The sequence below is a fragment of the Candida pseudojiufengensis genome (genome assembly GCF_024610245.1).
Source record: "Candida pseudojiufengensis strain CBS 10847 chromosome Unknown scaffold13, whole genome shotgun sequence".
Lineage (NCBI taxonomy): Eukaryota > Fungi > Ascomycota > Pichiomycetes > Serinales > Debaryomycetaceae > Lodderomyces > Lodderomyces pseudojiufengensis.
The window spans coordinates 117,754-142,629 of NW_026261537.1; the positions used below are offsets into that span (position 1 = coordinate 117,754).

At 27.2% G+C, this 24,876-nt stretch overlaps 8 protein-coding genes across 8 annotated transcripts; 3 read left to right on the forward strand and 5 right to left on the reverse strand. All coding sequences in view use genetic code 12, as the record gives it.

Annotated features, from left to right (window-relative positions):
• Positions 1-36: 36 nt before the first annotated feature.
• Positions 37-2,259, reverse strand: CPH1 (homeodomain family transcription factor; the record flags this gene model as incomplete). The annotated part of the gene is made up of 1 exon (XM_051759392.1): positions 37-2,259. One exon carries the CDS (start codon positions 2,257-2,259, stop codon positions 37-39), a length of 2,223 nt encoding a protein of 740 aa, XP_051612774.1.
• A 3,111-nt stretch (positions 2,260-5,370) lies between these two features.
• KSP1 (putative serine/threonine protein kinase) lies at positions 5,371-8,040 on the reverse strand (the record flags this gene model as incomplete). Its single annotated transcript, XM_051759393.1, has 1 exon — positions 5,371-8,040. The coding sequence occupies one exon, from the start codon at positions 8,038-8,040 to the stop codon at positions 5,371-5,373; it is 2,670 nt and encodes an 889-aa protein (XP_051612775.1).
• A 1,392-nt stretch (positions 8,041-9,432) lies between these two features.
• On the forward strand, positions 9,433-11,013 carry KGF55_004486 (uncharacterized protein; the record flags this gene model as incomplete). The annotated part of the gene is made up of 1 exon (XM_051759394.1): positions 9,433-11,013. One exon carries the CDS (start codon positions 9,433-9,435, stop codon positions 11,011-11,013), a length of 1,581 nt encoding a protein of 526 aa, XP_051612776.1.
• Positions 11,014-11,065: 52 nt separating this feature from the next.
• On the reverse strand, positions 11,066-12,496 carry KGF55_004487 (uncharacterized protein; the record flags this gene model as incomplete). The annotated part of the gene is made up of 1 exon (XM_051759396.1): positions 11,066-12,496. The coding sequence occupies one exon, from the start codon at positions 12,494-12,496 to the stop codon at positions 11,066-11,068; it is 1,431 nt and encodes a 476-aa protein (XP_051612777.1).
• Positions 12,497-13,061: 565 nt separating this feature from the next.
• On the forward strand, positions 13,062-14,942 carry RFA1 (replication factor A subunit protein; the record flags this gene model as incomplete). Its single annotated transcript, XM_051759397.1, has 1 exon — positions 13,062-14,942. The coding sequence occupies one exon, from the start codon at positions 13,062-13,064 to the stop codon at positions 14,940-14,942; it is 1,881 nt and encodes a 626-aa protein (XP_051612778.1).
• Positions 14,943-15,017: 75 nt separating this feature from the next.
• On the reverse strand, positions 15,018-18,045 carry PDR6 (Pdr6p; the record flags this gene model as incomplete). Its single annotated transcript, XM_051759398.1, has 2 exons — positions 15,018-17,948; positions 18,010-18,045. 2 exons carry the CDS (start codon positions 18,043-18,045, stop codon positions 15,018-15,020), a joined length of 2,967 nt encoding a protein of 988 aa, XP_051612779.1.
• A 589-nt stretch (positions 18,046-18,634) lies between these two features.
• On the forward strand, positions 18,635-20,740 carry KGF55_004490 (aminopeptidase P; the record flags this gene model as incomplete). The annotated part of the gene is made up of 1 exon (XM_051759399.1): positions 18,635-20,740. One exon carries the CDS (start codon positions 18,635-18,637, stop codon positions 20,738-20,740), a length of 2,106 nt encoding a protein of 701 aa, XP_051612780.1.
• A 92-nt stretch (positions 20,741-20,832) lies between these two features.
• On the reverse strand, positions 20,833-24,249 carry KGF55_004491 (DNA helicase; the record flags this gene model as incomplete). The annotated part of the gene is made up of 1 exon (XM_051759400.1): positions 20,833-24,249. The coding sequence occupies one exon, from the start codon at positions 24,247-24,249 to the stop codon at positions 20,833-20,835; it is 3,417 nt and encodes a 1,138-aa protein (XP_051612781.1).
• Positions 24,250-24,876: the final 627 nt, after the last annotated feature.

Below are 24,876 nucleotides of genomic sequence, written 5' to 3' on the forward strand. Positions count from 1 at the left end.
CCAGATCCAACAACAACTACCAACTACCTACTAAATCTATTTTTTATCAACAATTTTAGTAGGTTTTGCTCCAATAACATCTTGTATAGAAACTTTATATTTCTTATCTTTATCAATTCCACTACCACCACTTACCAGAGTACCTGATTTTAATTTATTAACATTTGGTGGACGACCTCTACCTCTTGGTTTTTGATTTGAAGCAGCAGCAGCAGCAGCTAATTGTTTTTTCTTGTTTTGCATCTTTGTACTTACTGCTTGTTGTTTTGTCATTGCTGGATGTTGTGCTGCTAATGGGAGTTTTGATTTATTATTATTTGATAAAGGTGTTGTTGATGATGATGTTTGTTTTGGTTTTGTTGTTGAAAGTTTTGAAATTGATGGTGATTGTTGATTTGAAATGGATGAAAATTGTTGTTGTTGATTTATTGATGGACTCTGTTGATGTGATTTCCCATTACCATTACCATTGTTGTGAGTAAATGAAGGTGGTTGTTGTGGATATTGTTGTTGTGAATTTGGATAGTATGGTGCTTGATAATTAGGATCAAAATATGTTGGATGAGCTTGTTGTGGATGTTGTATTGAATATTGACTATAATATTGACCATTTTCTTGCTGTGGATAATTACCTGGAGGGAATTGTTGTGCTTGTTGTTGTTGTTGTTGTGGATAAAAGTTTGGATTTTGAAATTGAAGATTTTCTGGATATAATGAATTTTGAGAAGGTAAATGCATTGGTGGAGGTGGTAAAGTATTTTTGTTATTATTTCCCATTTTATTAAAAGAAGTTTGTAATTTTGCAGATAATGGAGGTATTGGTTGATTAGTATGTTGTTGTTGTAATTGATTATAATATTCTGCATTACTTTGGAAAAATTTTGTTGTTGCTGAAGATTTTGGAGGTGGAATTGCTGAGATTGGAGGTAAAGGAGTTTTTAAAGGTTGAGTTTGTTCAATTAAGTATTCAGTATTTGAAGCAACTTGATTTGTAATTGGTTGTTGAAAAATTTGATTTTCAAATAATTGTTCATAATTATCATTAATCATATTTGAATATTCATTACCTTGATAATTTGTTGATTCTAATGTAATATAATCATCTGAACTATGAGGTTCAAAATAATCTAATGGGAAATCATCTTCATAATCTGAATTATTAGCATTGTTATTAGTTCTATCTTCATTATTAGTAGTAATATTGGTAGTAGTATTATTATCTTCTCCAGAACTTACATCATTTGCACCAGAATCTCCATCATCATCTTCATTATCAGATATTTTACTACTTTTATCAAATGATTTATTTGATTGAATTTCATTTAATTTATTATTATTACCAACATTATTAATTGAACTTAATTGATTACCAAATCCACTATTATTTGAATATTCATCTTTAATTTTATAATTAGACATGAAAGTATTATTTTCTTCATCACTTTCATAAACTTCTAAAAGATTTTTAGTTGTATCCATATGTTTAACCAATTGATTATATAAATTAGAACTTTCATCAAAATTAAAACTTAAAGCAGGTTCTTTATGAGCTATAGTAGTTGGTTTTTGACCAGCTTTTTCCTTTTTCAAATCTCTTTCTAAAGCATCAGCCATTAATTTATCATGAGGTACATTAAACCAAAAAAATACTTTTTGCTTTTTTTGAGTTCTTAAACATGAATTTTTAAATAAAAATTCTAAAAATTCTGATCTTGGAGGTTCTAATATAGCATCAATATTACATTTTAAATTTCTTAAATCTGAAAATATACCTTCTTCAAATTTTTTTCTATCAATAATTTTTCTACCAAAATGTTCAAATTTATAAACAATACATCTAACAATATCTGTACCTGTTACAAAATAAAGATTATTCCAAAATACACAACTAACAAAACCTTCATCATGATTTAAATAATATCTCCTTATTACTTGATTTTCTTGCCAATTTGCTGGTGCAGTTGCTAAAAAGAATTTTAAATCTTCAATTAATCTAAGGGAATCATCAACTTCCTTTTTGGTTCTTTCTCCTATTGGTTGATTATAAGTCAGATTTGCTTCTGTTTGTTGTGGTGGTTGTGATTGTGATTGTGACTGATTTTGATTTTGATTTTGATTTTGATTTTGTTGATTTATTTTATTATTTATATTAGTTGTTGATAATGAAGGAGACGTTATTGATGAAGCTGGAGTGGCAATAGCTCCTTGAGGAACTGGTAATATACTATTATTTAATGGTGAAGTTGTTATTGCAGACATTTGATTGATTATGGATTGTTTTGAGTTTGTTCTAAAGTATTGTTTGAAGTCTGTTTTGAATGCAAGTGAAATATTATATCATATATGTTAAAATACCAATCTCAAATTATGCGTGTTTCAAATGTATATGGTTGATTTGACGACAGGAAAAAAAGTGATAATATATAATTTGAGACTTGAATAATAGTTTAATTGTAATTTAAATGGTACTTGTTATAGAATATTTTAGTATATTGATTGGTTATTGTTGAATGACTTTTGTTCAAGAAAAAAAAATTTATTAATTGATATGAAATGTATGATGATAGATAATAATGATCTATAAGATTTTAATACTGAAACACGTAATAGGTATATGAAATGAATGGATTGATGTCTTTGAGATGTGATGAATTATTTGAATTGGTAATGAGTATGGTTGAATTGTTAAAATGTGTTGTTATAAATTTGTTGTCAAAAAAAAGAATGATTATTAAGTAAAAGTGTTTGTTAAATAAAAAATTAAGGAAATTTTGTTTCAGTATTAAAATTATGAAACTTTGAGAATTTAAAATTTAAATATTGTGTTGAGTTACACTACCCAATAGATTTATGTACACACTAAATAATAAAATATTGATTTAATAGATTGAATGACTGAATGTTGATTACTGTTATAATTAAAACTGATTTTTTAATGAAATGATAATTGAAGTCTTTGGGTTTTGACACTTAGTGGTAGGAATTAGTTGATCTAATCGAAATGGACGTAGTATGACTGATATGAAACAAATTAAAGTATTGAGTAAAACTTTTGAAATATTCGACAATGAAAGAACACAGAAAATTAAGTTTCAAAATTGTCAATTCAATTGGGAACTGTTACAGGTATATATAATTATTTTTTGTTTGTATCTAATTTGAAAAATTTTGAAACATATTGAGTAGTTAGTTCAATTTGTTTCATATTTTTAAACTGAAACAAATTTGAGGCACTTAAACCTGTCTCAAACCTTTTTTTTTATTTTTTTGGGCTAGTACACGTACGGGACAAAATTAATTTCTTAATACCGTCGATCATCAAATTTTACTAAAAATAAGCAAGAAAAAGAGTTAAATTTGACTGCTTAAGGAAAGGTTTAATTTATATATTCTGTTATCTTTAGATATTCAATGATCAATGCATGTATAATACGCATTTGCTTAGTTATTTATCTACAAACAAAACTTTAAATCAAATTATAATTTTAAAAGATACAAAAATATATTATGCATTAAAAATTAGCCCCCGCTCTGAAAGAATCATAGAAAACCTCAATTCGTAAGATCGCTACATTCATGAACAAAAGTAATCCTAACAATGCTTCGCGTGACATCGTAAGTATCAGTGTATATTGTTAACAGGAAATAATGAAGTTCTCCTTTTTCATGTACCTTATCTCGTGATAAAAAAAAGTCTCAAACATCATGCCACAAAAACATAATTTCATCTTATCAATAACGAATCTAGAAACGTCCAGTAAAAAAAATTCATCTGTTTCAAAATAAAATTTTATACGATAGATCTATTTGAAACTTAAATTTATCTCGAAACAACCTATTAGGAGACCATATGACCTAAATTGTATCACTTATACTAAATCGATCTTCACCTACATTATCATCAAAAAAGGATCTTGATTCCAATGAATGAGTAAGGGATAATTTAATAATATGTGCATTTGATAAAATTAGATTTTAAACTTTTATTATAAAACTTGAATCCGATCCTGTATTACCTAAAAAAAATCATCGTCAAAATTTCATTTCTTCCAACTACTAGGTAAATTTTGTATGAGGCGTTTTGGACATTGGTTTAAAAAAGAAGAATAGGTCCTCAATAGAATCATACCCTCATGTAGAACATCTCACTGGTGGCAAAACCGTCAAAATTTGTATGAGTAAATTAATCAGACGTTTCAACATCTTTAAGTTTCTCCACTTTTGAAACAAAACAAAGCTTTTGTGTAACCAATTAAAGTCATACCAAATTTATAAGAATTAGTGAATTAAGATCTTGATTCAAAGACTAAAAAATATTATTTACCAGTAACCAGTTTCAAAACTTACCAATTTGAGTGAAACTCTATACCTCAGATTATGTGTCGATCAATTTTTAACGTATCTGTCAGATCTTTCATAAGATCTCAATCTTGTTTATTTTTTTTGTTGGGGTAAATAATAATTTATTATATTTACAAATTGACTAGAATTTATAATAATTTGGAAAAGTATCTGCGATTTAAATTAATTTATCACACTATGAACGATTGAAAGTTTTGATTTTACAAGATCTAAAATCTTGCATTTATTATTTATCAGGGGTAAAGTTTATTTCAATATTAATAGTCTAATTTTAAAACTTTAAATTCTATTCAAAATAATATAATATTTAAATTTATTTATTATATTAATAATTTCGTATTCTGAAACAAAAAAAAGGATCTGATCTTGCTTTTTGCATGACGTTAGAAACAAAAGTGGCTAAATTGAACTTTAAATATATATCACAGTTAGTTTCAACTATTTTTTTTATTTTGAAACAGTTTAGTTTGACGTGTTCCGTTTCGAAAGTAAAATTGATCTAATTTTAGAACAAATTTTAATACAAGATGAAACTTTAAATAAGTTTAGAGGAACGTATCTTCGTCTAGAAAATTCGAATATCGAAAGAGTATTTCTATAGCTATAAATAAAAAAATCCACATACTTACATTAATCTATCAATTATAAGAACTTTAAAAAATTTTAGTGAAACATATCTTCGTCTAGAATTCGAATACTGAAAAAGAACTTTCAAAATTATAGAGATAAATAGTCATATACTACCAATTCAGAAAATAGTTGTTTTATATTCATCATAAAACACATATTTATTTCTTAAAAGATCTAACTAATTATATCATTATCTATTTTAATCTCTTACACTTAATGAATATTATATGTGTTCCTCCTTTTCTTTCTCTTTATTGTTTGCTAAAAAAAAAAAAAAATAATTAATTAATAATCATAATGATAAAATCTTAATGGTATAATATTTAGTAAGATTGGATTTTTTTCAAGTCTTTGAAGTGTTAAATAACTTTGTTCATATCAGTCATCATAATCACTCCAATTTTTCTTTTGATTCGAAAACCATAAATCATCAAAACTATTTGGTATTTCATTATTTAATTCATTTCTTTCATTATTCTTAAAATTTTTTATTGAATTAATTTTCGTTCCATTTTGATTCTTATTATTATTATTATTATTATTGTTATTATCGTTAAATTTCGTTGAAAGTTCGTTACTATCGTTATTAATTTGCTTTATATTAGTATTAACTTGTTTTGTAAATTCATTCATAAATTTATTAAGATTTTTAGTTGGAAAATTCGAATGTTGTTGTTGACTTTGCATTTGCGCTGAATCTTTCATAAATGATCCATTACCATTTGGTAAACTTGTACCAATATTCATTGTATTTATAGATATTATACCATTTTGTTGATGAGATCCATTTATATTAGTTGTACGTGATATTGATGCACGTCTAAATGGTGGAACATATTTCCCATTATTATCACAAGCCGTAGCACTATTTATAGTAGTATGACCATTTCCATTAATATTATCAAATTTTGTAATTCCTTGAGTTGGTGATGATTTAAAACCTTTAATTGATCCTTTAGGTCCATTTCTATTGTTTAAGTTGTTACCACCACCACCAAAACCAACATTATTAGGATTATTATTCAAAAATTCATCATTATCTCCATCACTTACTACATTTTCATTCCTTAAATTTGATGAAATTTTATTTAATTCATTATTATTTTCAAAATCATCTTCTAAATGGAAAACTTCATCATCAACATTTTCTAAAGATAAATTATCTAATTCTTCAATTAATGGTTCACTTAATGGTGATTTTTGATGAGGTTGTTGTAATGGAGATCTTAAATATGGTGGAATATATTTACCTGAATTTGATAAATTAGATGAACCATTATTATTAATTGAACCATTAATATTTGATGAATTTGGATGAGGTAATGGATGATAATTTGAAGTTAAACCACCACTTGTTTTTTTAAAACTTGTACTTCCTCCATTAAGACCACTTCCAAATTTATCATGATTTGAAATATTTTTATGACCATTACTTCTATGATTATGATTATGATGATTACCACCACCACCATTTTGTTTATACCTATTTTGATTTGCTTTCCAAGTTCTTTTTCTTCTTAATGGTGGTTTCTTATAACCATTTTCATGAATTCCATTACCATTAACATTACCATTAACGTTACTACCACCAACACCTATATTTCTTTTTTTCTCACCATATTTATCCATATAATGATTAAAAACAGATTTTGGTGTAAAATAATCTTCTCTATTAAAATTTTGATATTTGTTATTATTATGACTATTATTAGTATAACCATTTCTATTTATAATTGCTGCTTGATTATATGAAGCAACATTTAATGGTTTTCTAGTATTTCTAATAAATTTAAAATCATGAGTATTTATTGGTATAGGTTTTGCTTTTGTATTTGTTGATAATAAAGCATCAGCTCTATGATTATGAGGTATTTGATATTGAGAATCAGGTGGAGAATTTGATTTATCTGAACCAAAATTTTCAAGTTTATTATTTTCAGATGAAGATTTAATACTACTTGATTCAGTAGTTGGAACTGTTAAATTTGAAGATTGATTTTTTTCATCAACTTCATCATATGATATATAATCATAATCTTCTTCAAGTTCTTCTTCCTCTTCTTCTTCATAATCACTTGCTTCATATTCTTCATCAATTGTAAAAAATCTTAAAGAATTTAATTCTTCAGAAACACTTTTCAAATCTCTATTATCAGGATCAATAGTTAAACAAAATCTTAATACTGAAAATAAATCTCCACTCATTGTTGAAAAAATATCAAATAATGCTTCTCTATTACTTGCAAATTGTAAAAATCTTTTATCTGAATAATTTGCAACTTGAAATGGATTTTTATGAAATACTAAAGTTAATAATATAACTCCAATAGACCAAATATCAATTTTAGAAGCATCATAAGATTCAATATCATTATCAAATAATTCAGGTGCCATATATCTTTCTGAACCAATATCAAATTCATCTTTATCACTTATAAATTTATTTGTTGTTGCTAAACCCCAATCACATAATTTAATACTCCAATCTTCTGCAATCAAAATATTTTCAGGTTTCAAATCTCTATGATAAACTCCCTTGGAATGACAATATTCAATAGCATTTAAAATTTGTTGAAAAACATCTTTTAAATCTTGAGTTGTTGCAGGACCATTACCATTATGAATAGCTTCATATAAATCACCTCTTGAACAAAATTCTAAAATTAAACAAGAATCAAAATTATCATATAATTGAGAAATATGAGGATGTTGACCTAATATTTTATGAATTTTAATTTCTTTTTCAGCTTCATTTAATAAACTTATAAATATTGAATTTTGATTATGTTTATTTGGTGAACCAATTTGAGGAGATTTTAATCTCGCAGGACTCGATGAAGGTCTTTTTTGATCTGTCGAAGTAGTAGATTTTTCTTTTCTCTTTTTATAATCAATTGGATAAATAAATTTAACTGCAACTAATAAATCCTTTTTTTTAGTATCTTTTGCAACTGATACTAATCCATATGAACCTTCACTTATATCACTTACTTTTATATAACGATCTCTTAATAATCCACCCTTATCATATTGTTCAAATTGTTCCATTACTGAACACAATTAACGAACTTTTTGGGTTGTCTCTGGAGGGGTATGGGTGAAAAGTCTTGAAGCTATTGCTGCTATTGTTGTTGTTGTTGTAGTAGGACTGGAATAAAATCAAAATAAAAAAAAAAACAGTGGTATACTATGACTTGATATAAACAGATAAATTACTATATTTCAAAATTGTAAAACGCTAAGGACATAAAATTGTAAATTGAGTTATAAAATTGACTTTAAAATGTTTATTCAATGAATGTATGAATTATCAATTGGATGTATTTGGTTGATGGCGTTGAAGTTGTTGGTTGTTATTTTTTTCTTTGATTCTGTGGATCAGTGAAGATCTAACTTTGTTGTAAGAATTGATGTGTTGAAGGTGTGAGAAAATGAGATTGATGTAGTAAAGACTTATTTGAGATGGTGTATATAACGTGTTACTGAATGATTTGATGATATTTGGATCTAAACTGTGGTTCTTTACGTAATGTTGTTGAATGAATTAGTTAATTGGTCTAATCTTAATAGAATATTTTATTATGAGTCTACTTTTTCTCTCTTTCTCTCTTTCTAATCGGAAATTCAAAATCAACAACAGAAAAAAGCTGGGGATTTGATTCTTTTTTGTGATTAATGTACAACACTAAAGTATGTAGAAATGATGAAATTTAGAATTATTGTAAAAGGGATAAGTATAGAAATTTATAAAAAGGAATAACTTCAGGTCTTTGCTGTTCTGTATCATGGAAAATATTAGGACTCTATTGTTTTTTTAAAGAAATGGTTCTGGTCTACAAGTTCTAATTCAACAAACAATATGTTACTTGTACTTAAATGTAGGTAGTATTAACACTTCTCATCTCTTATCTTATCTCTTCCATAATATAATGAGTTTTTGGTTGTGTTAAGAGTTATTAAAATTAGGGGGATTATATGATGAGATTAACGTATATCAATAGAGTTGCTCCTTAAATATGTTAATGGCTTCACACTATAAATTCATATAAGAATAAATAATCCACCACAGTTGAATTTCTTTTCTATTTATATTAAAACTTTCATGAGACCGGTTTAATTGATATAACACTAGAATTGGCTATCAATTCTTTTTGCAAATTTGGTGAGCCTCGATTAGTTGGGCCAGGCATTTGGTCGCTTCCGCCCTAAAATTTGCTCGCCAACGAAACTACCAAACCGCACCATTCTTGCATGAATCTCAATTTCATTCGACTTCTAATTATTTTTTCTCTCTTGCTTTACAATTTCAATACAAAATTTCAATGTTAGGCTATTCAAATTATTTGCCATTTCAATATTTGCAACACAACTAATAAAGATTCATCATAACAAACAAACAATAAAATTAAATTTAAATCAAATATACTATACCACAATAGTATGGATGAACAAATACCAACATTTTTAGCTGTAACAGGACAAGAAGATGAATCAATTGCAAAACAATTTTTAGAAGTTGCAGGAGGTGATTTAGAATTAGCTGTTACTTTATATATGGAATCAGGTGGCAATACAAATAATAATACTAATAATGGAAATAATAACGAATTTCAAGATGATGAATCTTATGCAAAACAATTACAAGAACAAGCATATGGAGGAAATGGAGATGATCAAGTTAGAGAAGCAGATACAAATATACATAGACATGAGACATTAATTGATTCATTTGGTGGATTTTCTGGTGGAATGCATACAATGAATAGACCTGTTGATATATTTGGACAAAGACAACAAGGAATATTTCATCAAAGTTTTAATTTCAATGATAGACTGATAAATTCTTATAATGCATATGATGATGAAGAAGAAGAGGAAGACGAAGAAGAAGATGAAGATGAATATTACGATTCACATAATAATAATAATAATAATAATGAACATGATATTGAAATACTAGATTCAGATGAGGAAGAAAATAATGATGATATAGAAGTAATAAGTAGTACAAGAAATAATGGTGGTAGAAGAAGGCGACTTAGACAAACAAGAAATTCAGAATTAACATCAACTCAAAGAAGATTAGCTAATTTATTTAGACCACCATTTGATATTATAAATGTTTTAAATTTAGATCAAGCTAAAAAATTAGGCAAGGAAGATAAAAAATGGATATTAATAAATATTCAAGATTCTTCAGAATTTCAATCACAAGTTTATAATAGAGATTTTTGGTCAAATTCAAGAATAAAACAAATTATAAAAGAAAATTTTATATTTTTACAATATCAAAAAGATTCATTTGATGGAGAAAATTATATAAATTTTTATCATGTTGATAAATTACCTCATTTAGCTATATTAGATCCTTTAACTGGTGAAAGAGTTTATAAATGGGAAGATGGTATAGTTCCAACAATTCAAAAATGGATTGATGAAATTTATAAATTTTTAGATGAATTTAGTTTAAATCCTCAATTTAATAATCCTTTAATTAAACATGAAAGAAAAATAGATCCTGATAGTTTAACAGAAGAACAACAAATTGAGTTAGCTATGAAACAAAGTGTAATGGATAATGGAAGTAGTACTAATAATGGAAGTTCAGCAGATAATGCAATTGATTTAGATAGTGATGAAGAAGAAGATGTTAGTGGAGTTCAAGATTTAGAAGAAGAAGACGATGAGGACGTAGACTCAGAACCAAAAGACCCATTTGATTCAATTAAACCAATAGATCATCCGGAATCAACAGAACAACCAATCACAAGAGTACAAATAAGATTCCCCAATGGTAAAAGATTAGTAAGAAAATTAAATTTACAAGAAAAACTAATAACATTATTTGAATGGTTAAAATATGTATTAGAAACAAACTCAAAAGATTATGGATTAGAACCCAAAGATAAATTTAAATTATCTGATAGTTCAAATAAATCATTTAAATTTATTGAAAATTTAGATAATACAATTGAAGGTTCAAATTTAAAAAATGCAAGTATTTTATTGGAAAAGGATTAATTAAAAAAAACTATTTATAGATTAGTCAATTGTTTATAGCATTAATTTTTTATTATAGGGATAAAAATTTATCAAGTGGTGGTATATTTTGCATAATAAATTTATTTTTTTCATCAATTTGATCATTATTTTGTTGTAGCACGGCTTTATATAATGTCCTTTCTTTTAATTCTTCTTCATTCATATCTTCTTCAACATCATATTCTTCATATAAGATTTCGTGTAATGATTTAGGTAAATATCTATAATTTTGAGTTTCTATATCTTCTTCATCGTCTGAAATTAATTCAAATTCTTCACCTGAAGTTATAGGAGATGATGAAGATGATTCTGAAGTAAAATCATTCAAATGTAATACTTCATTTTGATAATTTCCATCTTCATCAAATTCATCATCCAAATTAATTCCATTATTATAATAATGTGATCTTTTTTGAGCTATACTTGATCGTATTAAATTTAAATCATTATCTAATTCATCATTTTCTGGAGATATTTCTTCAGTATTAAATGCATCATGATATGTTCTTTTTATTGATTTTTGAATGTCTATTAGAGTGTTATTTTTTAGTATATCTTGTCGTATCATTGATAGTTCAATTTTATTTTTTGGGGTTTGGTTTGATTTATTCTTATTTGATGATGAATATTTTGAGTCTTTATCATTTTTAAAACAGTCTATTGAGTTTAAAGTTCGATAATAATAATCGTTATATGCGACTTGATTTTTAGTTGAATTAAGTAAATGATGGTCTTTATATAGTTCAGTCAATTTGTGATTTGTTTGATTCATTAAATCAGTTTTTGAATTTATTAAATTTGTATAATATTGTTTCCATATTATAACTGAATTACTTTTATAACTATTTTTTATTAATTGAGATTCATAATCTTTTGAGAAATTTATACTTCTTAATTCATCTCTATAAGGTTTAAAACATTCATTAAATGCAAAAGGAAATGGAATTTTACTTAAATTTTCATTTTCATTTTCATTATTATTATTATTATTTAATTTTTGATAAATTTCATTATTATCATATTTAAAAGTATTATCAAAATCAAAAGGACTTTGTAAATTTTGAAAAATTTCTTTTAATTCTTCTTCATATTCTTCAAGATTTAATAAATCAGGTTTATTTTTTAAAGTTCCATTTTTAATCATTATTAAATCTTCAGTATTTGTTAAAATATTATTTATTGTTTCAATTTCAAAATTATAAATTTTTAACCATGATTTATCATTATCTTGAGTTATTTTTATTGAGTTTTTTAATTTATCTATTATTGAATTAATTCTTGATATTCGATTCTTGATATATTTTTTTGATAAATTTTTAAATTCATTTTTAATTTTATCTTCAATTTCGTTTAATTGTTTTATTGGCATTGATTCAAAATCTTGATTCAAATCAATATCGGGTGATTCTTTTGTGCTGATGTTGATCTCATGATCATTTTGATTCGTCTCCGTTAATGACATGATCTTTAGAATTTAATGGTATGAATGAAATCCTAATTGGTTTTTTAATTATTTGATATTTTATATTTCACAACCATTTGTAAATTTAGGTGCAATTTGTTACTAAAATAATTATTTTGTATAAAGAACACTTGAAACCAATGCTACCATAAATACACTGGATAGCTACCATATGCTTTTGATAAGCCCACGCAACTTGAAGCAATTTTGGCAATAATATTCAGAGAAAAATTGCCGTCCTTCTAAATAACTGATCAACAACCTTCTTAAGTACCCGCTGAGATTATTACTCTGCACTAACCATAATTTCATACACTAATGTCTAATATCAACACTCCATTATTATAATTGTCGTAACAAATTTTACTACTTTAGTGTCATAACTTGAGTACCGTCACTAAGCTCACGTGACCGCGACCTTATTTTGTGTGTCAAATATTGAAGAAAAAAGAAGGATCAAAATAAAAAACGCGTATTAAACTAAATCAATGTTCTTTTTTTTTTGTTTTACAACCAAAACAAACACGTTACTTTCACCTTGAAATTCAACTTATCAGAATCAATAATGGCACCAGTTCAATTATCAAATGGGGTCTTAAGGAAAATATTTTCAAAAGATACCTATGAACAAGTACCGGGTCCAATCACATTACAAATAACTAATATGAAAGCATTAAATGTTAATGATGAATCGAAAAAATATAGAGTTATAGTAAGTGATGGCGTTTATTCATGTCATGGAATAATTGATGAAACATGTACTCAATATTTAGAAAATAACAATTGTACTAGATACAGTTACATTCAAGTTAATGACTTTCGTGCCACCGTACATATAAAATATTTTTTAGTAGTTAAAGAACTTGAAGTAGTTTCAACTTATGGCGAAAAACCAACAAATACATTAATTGCAGTTGATACTTATTTTACAAATCATCCCGAAGAAGCTTATGAACTTGTACAACCTAGAGAAGGAAGGGAAGAAAGTGAACCTCCAGTTGCACCTACTCATGCTTCAACTCCACCTGTTGCTCAATCTACTGCTCAACCTGCTATTCGTAACCCTTTCAATTCCGACTCTACTACCACCACCAAACAAGCCGGAGAACCAGCAATTAGAGTTTCGCCTATTGAAACATTATCACCATATCAAAATAATTGGACTATTAAAGCAAGAATTTCATATAAGGGGGATTTAAGATCATGGTCTAATGCTAAAGGGGAAGGTAAAGTTTTAAGTGTTAATTTTTTGGATGAATCTGATGAAATTAAAGCATCTGCATTTAATGACGTTGCAGAAAAAGTTCATAATCTTGTTGAAGAAGGGAAAGTTTATTATATATCGAAAGCAAAAGTTTCTGCTGCAAGAAAAAAATTTAATAATTTAACTCATCCATATGAATTACAATTAGATAAAGATACTACTATAAATGAATGTTTTGATGAATCAGATGTACCTAAATTAAATTTTAATTTTGTTAAATTAGATCAAATTCAAAATTTAGAACCAAATGCAATAATTGATGTTTTAGGTGCATTAAAATTGGTTAAAGAACCATTTCAAATTACTGCCAAATCTACAGGAAGAGCTTTTGAAAGAAGAGATATTACTATTGTTGATGAAACAGGATTTGCAATTGATGTTGGTCTTTGGAATAATACAGCAGTTGATTTTAATATTGAAGAAGGTACTGTTATTGCTTTTAAAGCTTGTAAAGTCACCGATTTCAATGGTAGAACATTGGGTTTAACTCAATCAGGTTCATTAATACCCAACCCAGGAACTCCTGAAAGTTATCAATTAAAAGGATGGTATGATAGTAAAGGTGTTAACGAAAACTATAAATCATTAAAAGCTGAAACAACTAGTGCTAAAGGATTAGACTTGGCAGCTCGTAAAACAATTGCTGAAGCCAATGAAGAATGTAGTCAATTGGAAGATAAACCGGCTTTCTTCACAATAAAAGGGACTTTCTCATATGCTAAACCCGAAAATTTTGCTTATCCAGCTTGTACGAATCAAGTAGCAGGTACTGACTCAAGTAGACCACCTTTAAATTGTAACAAAAAATTAGTTGATATGGGTGATGGCAGATATAGATGTGAAAAATGTGATATTGAATATGATGAACCAACTTGGCGTTATATTTTATATATTTCAGTTATTGATCAAACTGATCAAATGTGGCTTACATTATTTGATGAACATGCTCAAAAATTATTAGGTCTTGATGCAAATGAATTAATGAAATATAAAAATGAAGATTCAGTAAAAGTTGCTCAAATTATAGGAAGAGCTTATTGTAAAGAGTATAATTTTAGAGTTAAAGCAAGACAAGAATCATACAATGATACTTTAAAAACTCGTTTTCAATGCAATGGTTTAAGTGAATTAGATTTTAATGCTGAGTGTGATTTCTTATGTAATAAATTGAGCAGTATTTGAGTTTGTTTTTTTTTAGTTTTAGTTCTTCTTTTATAGTTAATGAATTTAAGTGTTAATACCCTCTTTATTCAATGATTAATAATCTACTAGCTTATTAATTTTCAACCAAAAATCTTTTAAAACATTATTAGCAATTCTTTGACCTCTTGTAAGTATTAATTTTCCAATAAATTGATTATATTCTTCTTTTGTAAGTTTGACTTTACCATTTTGAAAATTTTCCAATACTTCAGTTAACCATCTTTTGAGATCTATGGAATTTTTACTTATTAAAGTTCTAAATAATGGGTAGTAGTAATCCAAATTCGACCTAGCTGATAATATGAAAGCTACTGTTAGATGCTCAACCAATTGGAAACCTAAAGATTTACCATTAGTTTCGTCTACCATTAGACTTCTTATAAATTCTTGATCTTTTTGAGTACCCTTCCTCAAAACCAATAAAGTATTCCAAAATTTGACAGTTGATTTAATTATTGATGTTTCATTTTTACTGAATGAATTTATCGCGAACTGTAATACATGATTAAATAAATCCGATGAATAGATTAACAAACTTGGTTTCAAGTCAATAATTGAATGAAATACATCTAATGATGATTTGATTAAATCCTCATCTGATTGAATAGTTTGTGCAATGTCAAATACTACTTTAATTAATAATTCCTCAACTTGGACTTGTTCCAATTTTTTAAGGTTTGTTAATATGACACTAATGAGTAAGTTGTGAATACGATCAATGGAAGCTGGAGGGGATCTTAAAGCTTTTGCCATAATATATTGTATAATTAAATTCAAATCAAATGTGAATGGACCTGGTAAAGTTTCATTCAATCCTGATTTTAATATACTGCAACATTTTTCAGTAACTATTGTATTCTGACTTAAACTTGATGAATCTAATGAAAAAATTTTTAAAATTTCCAAAATATAACTTCGAATATTTAAAGGATCAGCTTGCCAATATGTTTTAAATTCTTCTAATTGTGTTATATTAAAATAATCTTCTACTTCTTCTGGTAGTTGACATGCTTTGCTAATTTCGTTAACACATGCTAACAAGCTAACCACATAATCTTCATTTGATCTCTCATCAGCTTGATCTTTCTGATGGATCACGAGATGTAAAATTGCAAATATTTTATCACCAAAATCACGTTGATTCTTTTGCGACCTAAGTATTGAAACATATGAAAAAGTTATACGTTCACGTATTAAACCATCTAGTGCTGGGTCTTTTAACATATTCAGCACAATTAGTTCTAATTGAGGTAAAAAGGGTATTAATTTTTGCTCAGTATTTTGACATATTTTAAATATTGTTTTTGAAGCAACTAAAGCTAAGTTGGAATTAGGATTTTTGTTTATTATATTAAATAGGAATTCAAAACTTGATGAAAGGTATTTATTTCCAACCTCTGATTTATAAAAGAATGGTAATATTGACATGAAGTTTAACAAACTTATTGTAATTTGTTGATCTCTAAAGTCATTATTAATTACATGTAACAATTTATTTTGAAATAAACTATCAAATTGATTGATCAAAGGTAGGTTTTTCGTCTCATCGTCATCATCATCATCATAAAATCTAATATCAACCGTAATTTTATGTAACAAATATATAGCTGCTTCCGAGACTATCAAATCTGTACCTATTGAATCACAAAGTGTGGCAAATAATGGTATACCTAAAATTGTATAAAATAATATAAATAAGTCGGAAACAATTGTACGATATCTGGAAAATTCTGATAGTGGTTCATCAGAATATCTCTGTATTTTTTCAAAATATATTACTGCCACTTCCATTAATATTGAATTTCGTCGATTATTATAATCCTCAATTAATTTTGAATTATTTTGTAACGTTTCCTTTCTCACATCTTCGTCATCAATTAAAGTGTTACAAAAGTCCTCCCAAAATGAGGCAAGACAATAACTTATATTCTCATCAATAAGTGGTCTACCTTTAGCATTTGTTATAGCAATGATTATTTTTATCGTTTCAAAATTTTTCTCATCAAGTAAATTCCTTGTCATGTGTATCATATTCGTCTCTAAAAAATTTACCAAAAGATTTACATAATTATCAACCTCCATTTTATATTCATCCAAAAAATCTTGACTTGAAAAGACTGTGTTAAAAAAGGACATGCCGAACCTATTTGGAGTAAAGAATACCTCTTCTACTTTGGATTTAAAAGGATTCATGACTCTTGGAATGTGATCGATGAATTCTGTTAAAACAGTAAAAGACTTATTATATAAATCCATCTTTTTAATATCAAACCCGTCCTCTAATTCTTTTAATGTAAATTGGATTAATAAATTCAAATCATTGGAATATCTTTGTTCAGATCTTGCTTCAGCTTTGGAAAAATAAACGACCCATGCGCTTAAACACTCCAACAGTAGTAGTAGTAGGTTATCGCTAAGATTTGAGTATTCATGTAACAAAAATGAGTATACTTCTTGAAGGTGTACAAATATGGTTTTATAAATTACTGAATGTAAATCTAATGAGAAAGTGATAAGTTTCTGAATTTCTTCAGATAAAATTTGAAGAAATAGAATTAGTATTTCCAATTGTTTGACATCATGCAAGGTTGATAAAAAGGTAGAAATAGTTTCATTTTCATTATGTTTTAGACATCGAATGAAAAGTAGAACACAATCAAATTCTTCAAAATGTTGGATATATAAGATTGATAAATTACTCATTAACTTCCTTATAATAAATGAATTAGCGTTGTAATTTTCTTCAATCAATTGCTCCAAAATATTCAGTATTTGTACGAACTTGGCAATGAAATCATCTGATCCATATGTATTCAAATAAACTGTAATAGTTAATGCTCCAAAATATCGAACTTGATTGTTCGGATTATGTAATAATTCAACGCCTAATTGAAAACTATATTCATTTTTTTGAAAAACTTGTAATTGTTCTTGAACTATCCTTACTTCTTCTGGGTTTCTTGTTGTATAAAGTAATTCTACGTGCTGAAAAATTTGATTGTTAGTCAAAACTTATATGATTTAGCTTTCTTTAAAATGAACATACTTTAATGACATCGTCGATATTCAATTGTGATGACATAAAATGTAGTCAAGTTAAATAGATTTTACCTTAAATCCATTAACTTCAATCAATCTGGTTGAAAGTAATTGACTTGAATCTTGTAGTTGCGAAATTTAATTCTTTGTGGTTGTAAAAAATTATTTTTGTAGACTTCTTAATTGGGAACTATATGACAAGAATGGATAAGTAATTAGACGAAAGTATGTGTATGACTCCAGTCGTGCAAAATTGTGACTTCTTTATAGCTGGTTCATAATTAGATGGATCAGATAAGCACCTTCAAGCTAATCTTTCTCATGCTGTTTAGAGAAGAAAGTGTCAGTCAGGAATGTATTCTTACGTTGAGTAAACTCAGTATGTTCATCTGTATTTCATACTTTTACTCAAACTAGTTGTTTGACTTACAGTGTGTCATATTCGTAATTTTGTTAACTTTTGATTATTTCTTTTTATACAGTATTTTTTTTTATCTAATTAATCAGTCCATTTAAAAATATTATAATATACGCTTACACGAATATCTCCTTACCAACTTATCCATCACATAAAAATCAATATACATCTTTATTATTAGATTATACTAGTTTATTAGATAATTAATAGAAGAATGTCTAGAGTATCAAGAGCTCAGTGTGCAAATTGTACATGTTCACCAGGTTTATTATCAAGAACTAATAGAAAATCATCATTATTCGCTAAAAGAATCAATCTTAATAGAATTAACAGTGGTTCAAAAGATGGTTTAAATGCTTCTAGAAAAAACTCCATTTTTACATTGGATGCATCATCATTATGTTTACCTGAAGCAAAAGAAGTTAATACTTCAAAAAGATTGGAAAGATTAAGACAAGAAATGGCTAAGAACGATTTAGGAATTTATATTGTACCAAGCGAAGACCAACATCAAAGTGAATATGTTAGTGCTTTTGATCAAAAAAGAAGTTTTATTAGTGGATTTAGTGGTAGTGCAGGAGTTGCTATAGTAACAAGAGATTTAAATAATATTAATGGAGATGATTTTACTCAAGGTACGGCTGCTTTATCTACTGATGGTAGATATTTCACTCAAGCATTGGATGAATTAGATTTTAATTGGATTTTATTGAAACAAGGAGCAAAAGATGAACCAAGTTGGGAAGAATGGACTATACAACAAGCATCACAATTAAGTTTGGATAGTGGTAAAAAAGTAAGAATTGGAATTGATCCAAAATTGATCACATATAAACAATATTTAAAATTTAATTCATTAATTGAAAAACAATCAGTCAAATCTCCAAAAGCTTCTATTGAATTTGTTCCTGTAGTTGATAATCTAGTGAATAAAATTTGGGAAGAATTCGAGTCATTACCTGCTTCAACGTTGGGAGAAATTAAACAATTGGATATAAGTTTTACTGGAAAAGATTCTAAAACCAAAATACAAGAGGTTAGAGATAAATTATTTAAAGATGATGTTGAAGGTGTTGTTATTACTTCATTAGATGAAATTGCTTGGTTACTAAATTTAAGAGGTTCTGATATACCTTCTAATCCTGTATTTTACAGTTTCATAGTATTGACAAAAACTCAGATTAAACTTTTCGTTGGTAAAGACAGACTATCTGAGCCTATAAGGAATGCTTTGGAAGATATCGGGATAACTATTGATGATTATAATCAATTTTATAATTACTTGAACACTATTTCTAAAGAATTCAGTTTGAAAAACAAGAAATTTTTTATACCAAATAATTCGAATTGGGAAGTTGTTAGAAATTTAAAATGTTCATTTGAAGAAGGCTTATCAACAGTTGAATCATTAAAAGCTATTAAAAATTCAACTGAATTACAAGGTGCTAAAATTGCTCATTTAAAAGATGGTAGAGCATTAATTAAATTTTTTGCTTGGTTAGAAAATGAATTAATAAATAATCAAGAAATGATTGATGAAGTAACAGCGGATGAAAAATTAACTGAATTTAGAAAGAAAGAAGATAATTTTGTTGGTTTATCATTTGATACAATAAGTGCTTCTGGTGCAAACGGAGCGATAATTCATTATAAACCTGTAAAAAGTTCTTCTTCAATGATAAATCCTAATAAGATCTATCTTAATGATTCAGGTTCTCAATTTTTAGAAGGAACAACAGACACAACAAGAACCATACATTTTGGAAAACCTACCAAAGAAGAGATTCGAAACTATACGTTAGTATTGAAAGGTAATATTGCTTTATCTACTTTAAAATTTCCAGAAGGTTCAACAGGTAATTTGATTGATTCAATAGCTAGACAATTTTTATGGAAATATGGATTAGATTATGGTCATGGTACAAGTCATGGAGTAGGAGCATATTTGAATGTTCATGAAGGACCTATTGGAATTGGACCAAGACCTAATGCAGCAATAAATCCATTACAAGTTGGGAATTTAATATCAAATGAACCAGGTTTTTATAAAGAAGATGATTATGGAATTAGAATTGAAAATGTAATGTTTATAAAAGATTCTCAATTAAAATATAATGGGAAACAATTCTTAGAATTTGAAACTGTTACAAAAGTTCCATTTTGTAAAAAATTAATTGATGTAAGTTTATTAACGAATGATGAAATTAAATGGATAAATGAATATCATTCAAGTATTTGGACTGAATTAAGTAGTAGTTTTGATAAAAATAGTTATACTTACAAGTGGTTAAGAAGAGAAACTGAACCTTTGAGTGTCTAGAAATAAATAGAAATGATATATGTATGTATGTGTGTATGTATGTTATTTATTTATCTTATTCGTTACTTCGTTAGCATGCAATATTAAAACCTCTACTCTTCAAACAATATTTGAATTTCTTCAATTCTTCTTTTTCTTCTTTCTTCTTCTTCAACTCCTACTGCTTCTCCAATTTGTTTTTTTCTTTCTTGAATTTTTAACATTTTTGTTTCAATACTATTTTCCATTATAAATCTAACAACTTTAACAGTTTCATTTTGACCAATTCTATGAATTCTATCAATAGCTTGATCTTCAATACTTGGACTCCACCAAGGATCCATCATGAAAGCTCTTGAAGCAGTAGTTAAATTTAATCCAACACCACCAGCTTTTAAACTTAATAATAATATAGCAATTTTACCATTTGATAAAGTTTCATTAAATGAATTTAATAATTTTGATCTTTCATTCATATTTAATCTACCATCAAATTTATAAACTATAAATTCATTTGATGTTAATTTTAATTCAACTTCTAAAATATCTAAATATGATGCAAATTGTGAAAATACAATTACTTTCAGATTAGGTGCTTGAGTTTGTAAAATATTAAGATGTTTAATTAATGCTTGAATTTTAGAACTTGTTCTATTTGGATCGTATAAGTATATTTGAAAATCATAATCTTTGTTGGTGGTAGATTGTGTATGAAATCTAATTTCATTACTTAAAACTTTTTGATTTCTTACTCTAAATAATTTGTATTTTGAAATTGGTTCACGACAGTTTGGACATAATTTCGGTCTATTTGAATCACTTTGAAAATCTAGATGTTCCAAAATACAAGAAATACAAAAAGTATGACCACATGGTGTTATTGTTAATTCACTTTGAGGAATTGGACTTGTTGTACAAATTGAACATTCATTCTCTTCTTTAATAACATCATAAAGTTTATACATTGTTTGTTTAACTTCTGTATCATTAAGAAATTGTTTACTTTGTTCTTTAACTGATTTTAAAAATTTTTTCATTTCTTCATCTGTTTCAAGATCAATTACATCATCATCCATTTCATGAGCACCACCAATCAAATCAACATGACAACAAACTTGTCTTAATCTTAAAATATGTGTTAAAATTTGAGTATACTGACGTAACAATTGACCTGACTTAACACCTTCAGAAAAAGATTCATAAGCTTTTGATTTGAACCATTGATATAATTTTGCTTCTTGATCATTGAATTTAATTTCTTCAATTACAACTTCTTTCTCAGGTAATTGAACTAATGGTTTACCATTTTTCTTTTGATTTTTAGTTCTTCTTAAAAATATTGGTTCTAAAATTGATTTGATTACATCTAATGTCTGTGATATTTTCTTTTGTTCAAATGGTAACGTAACAAAAGTTTTCCAATATGAAAAATTATTCCATGGGTCAAGCTCTAAATATTTTGCTAAAGAATATAAATCATCTAATCTATTGACTATTGGTGTTCCTGTTAAAACCCATTTTCTATTAGCCTCTAATTCATAAACTGATTTTGCTGTTTTGGTGTTTCTATTTCTGATATTATGACCTTCATCTAATATGATCCTAAAATATTTGACTGAATACAATCCTTGTTTTGGTAATTCTCCCTTTTGATTTCTATGCTTTGAAATTCTTGTATATTCATTAAGTACTGTTCCATATGTAGTAATTACCACGATTGGTATCTTTGATGTTTCATCCAAATTACATAACGTTCTTGAAAGATCGGATTCAGTTTGATCACCATAATACAAACGGCAAACGTGTTGAGTATTATTATTAGCTTTTTCAAACTCATCTTTCCATTGAGATAATAAGGACATGGGTACAACGATTAATGTTGTCTTTGATGCATATCTTTTTTTATTGTTATCTATATTTGTATCATATGGAACTGAATTAATTAACGCTAATGTTGCAATTGTTTTACCAAGACCCATTTCATCTGCCAATATTCCCCCTTTCACACTTGTTTTTATAATTGGTTCTTGAGTTGATAATTCTCCATTATATAAATTAGCATAAAAGTAATTATCAGATTGACCTTGAGTTGGTGCAATTTGAGTTTGTTGAATATCTTCTTGATTTACACCCATTATCGGCCATTTATATTTCCTCCAAAGGGGATTCATAACACCAGTTTCCTCAATACCTTTTTGAGTTTCAGCAGATAATTGATCTTCTCCTGAACATTGTTTCAAAACGTCGACTTCTTTCTCTCTGGCTAACATCCAAGACAATCCATGCTTTTGATACTCTCTCAAATCTAATTTGAAATTTGTTTCTGGTGGTTTTGTAGTTTCCGGTAAAGATTCCAACAATTTTGATTGATTATTAGCTTGATAAAATTGACGTAATTGGTCTAAATTGACTTCATCCACTGGTTCTTCGGATTCGGATTCTGCATCATCATCTACAATTTGAACATCATTTTCATTAATAGCATCATTTAGGACATTATCATCATCTATTTTTTGATCATTACTTAGTTTCAATGGTCTCAACTTTAACCTATCAAAAAGATTGGATATTGCAAATTGACGAAGTCTCAATGCTGCTTCACCTTCACTTTCAGTAGCAAAATTAAAGTTAGCTCCTGCTTTTTTCAAGTCAGGGTTTGCTATGGAGTCAATGTTTTTAACAAATCCTGTATCTTTTAAATATATTTCAATCTGAACGACAAATGAATCACCAGTTGACAATCTTCTCTTTGTAGTTTCTAGGACAATAACTTGAAATTCAGCAATATTCAAATCGATTAATGGACTGAATATTCTAGTTAAATCTTCAGGTAATCTACCAATTTCCCTATCATTCAAACATAATCTAATAATTGAACTTTTTTGCATGGTAGAGTTTCTTGGAATTAATCTTTTTACCGTGAGTTTTTCCTGATATTGTAGTGGTTTCATAGTTGGTCTTGTCGCCCATGCCTGAACATCTAAAGTTCCAATATATCTACTCCATGAATTTGCCTTCATCTCTTCTTTCATTGCTTCTGATGCTAAATGCAATCTTTTATTCAATTCTTTTAAGTCATCTGAATTTGATCTTTTCAAAGTTGAAATGGTTTTTGATGATTGGGAAGAATTTCTTTGTGTGGTAGTTGATTGTGATTTACTTTCATTATGATGACGCGTCAATTTATCCAAATCTGGTGGATTCGTGAATAATTCGTCAACCGCTCTTCTCACACTTTCTTGACTCGAGGAAAATCTATCATATAAATATCTTAAAATTACTGGTGATATGTCTCCAACTATTGATTTGATGTCACTTTCAAATTTTTTTAATGAAATGCTTTTATTAATAGGACGTGTTTCAGATTTTCGCATCTTCTTTTGACTATCATAGTTTTCATCATCATCCAGATTATCATCTTCATCTGGTACAAATAATGAACCTTCGCTAGTTGGTACTGGTTGTGATTCTTGATCTGTGTTATTTGTTTCTTCTTCAGGAACAAAGAATCTGGTTTTAGTGACTTGCATTCAAATAATAAATTATTGTATATGAAACGCTACTTGTAACCAATAAAAAGTTATATAAGTCATGTATTTTTGGTGTTTTGATAAAGTTGAAGTATGATAAAATAAATTAAATAATGTTGAAATAGATGTTAGCTCATCTATTAAAATGAAATCTGGTGTAAAAGCTAGAATTTCAATGGTGTTTCAAATATAAAACAATGATGGTTGCCTTTTTTGAAACAAAAATATGTGTCGCAAAAATTTAAATGTCCTGCAATTTAAATTTCTGACAAATATTTATTTGTGGACTTAATTCCTTGTCGTTTCCATGAATATTACCTAGAGTAAACTGTGAAAATTAATTGAGTGTCGAGAGTCCGATTGGATAACCTACAAAATAACGGCACTTCATGAGGTCTTCTTTGGATTTAGCAATTCGTTAGCTTCTTTTAAAGCAAAATATATATACATGAAATATTTAAGCGCTAATCATAATCTTAAATCTCTCTCTCGATTACTCTTTGACTCAATTGAAAAAAAAAAAGTTCGGTTTTAGATTTTCAAATCATTTTAGTTAATTATTAGAAATTCCGTTTTGATTTAAAAAGATTTAGGTATTACTAACTTTTTATTCAGTCTACAAATTAG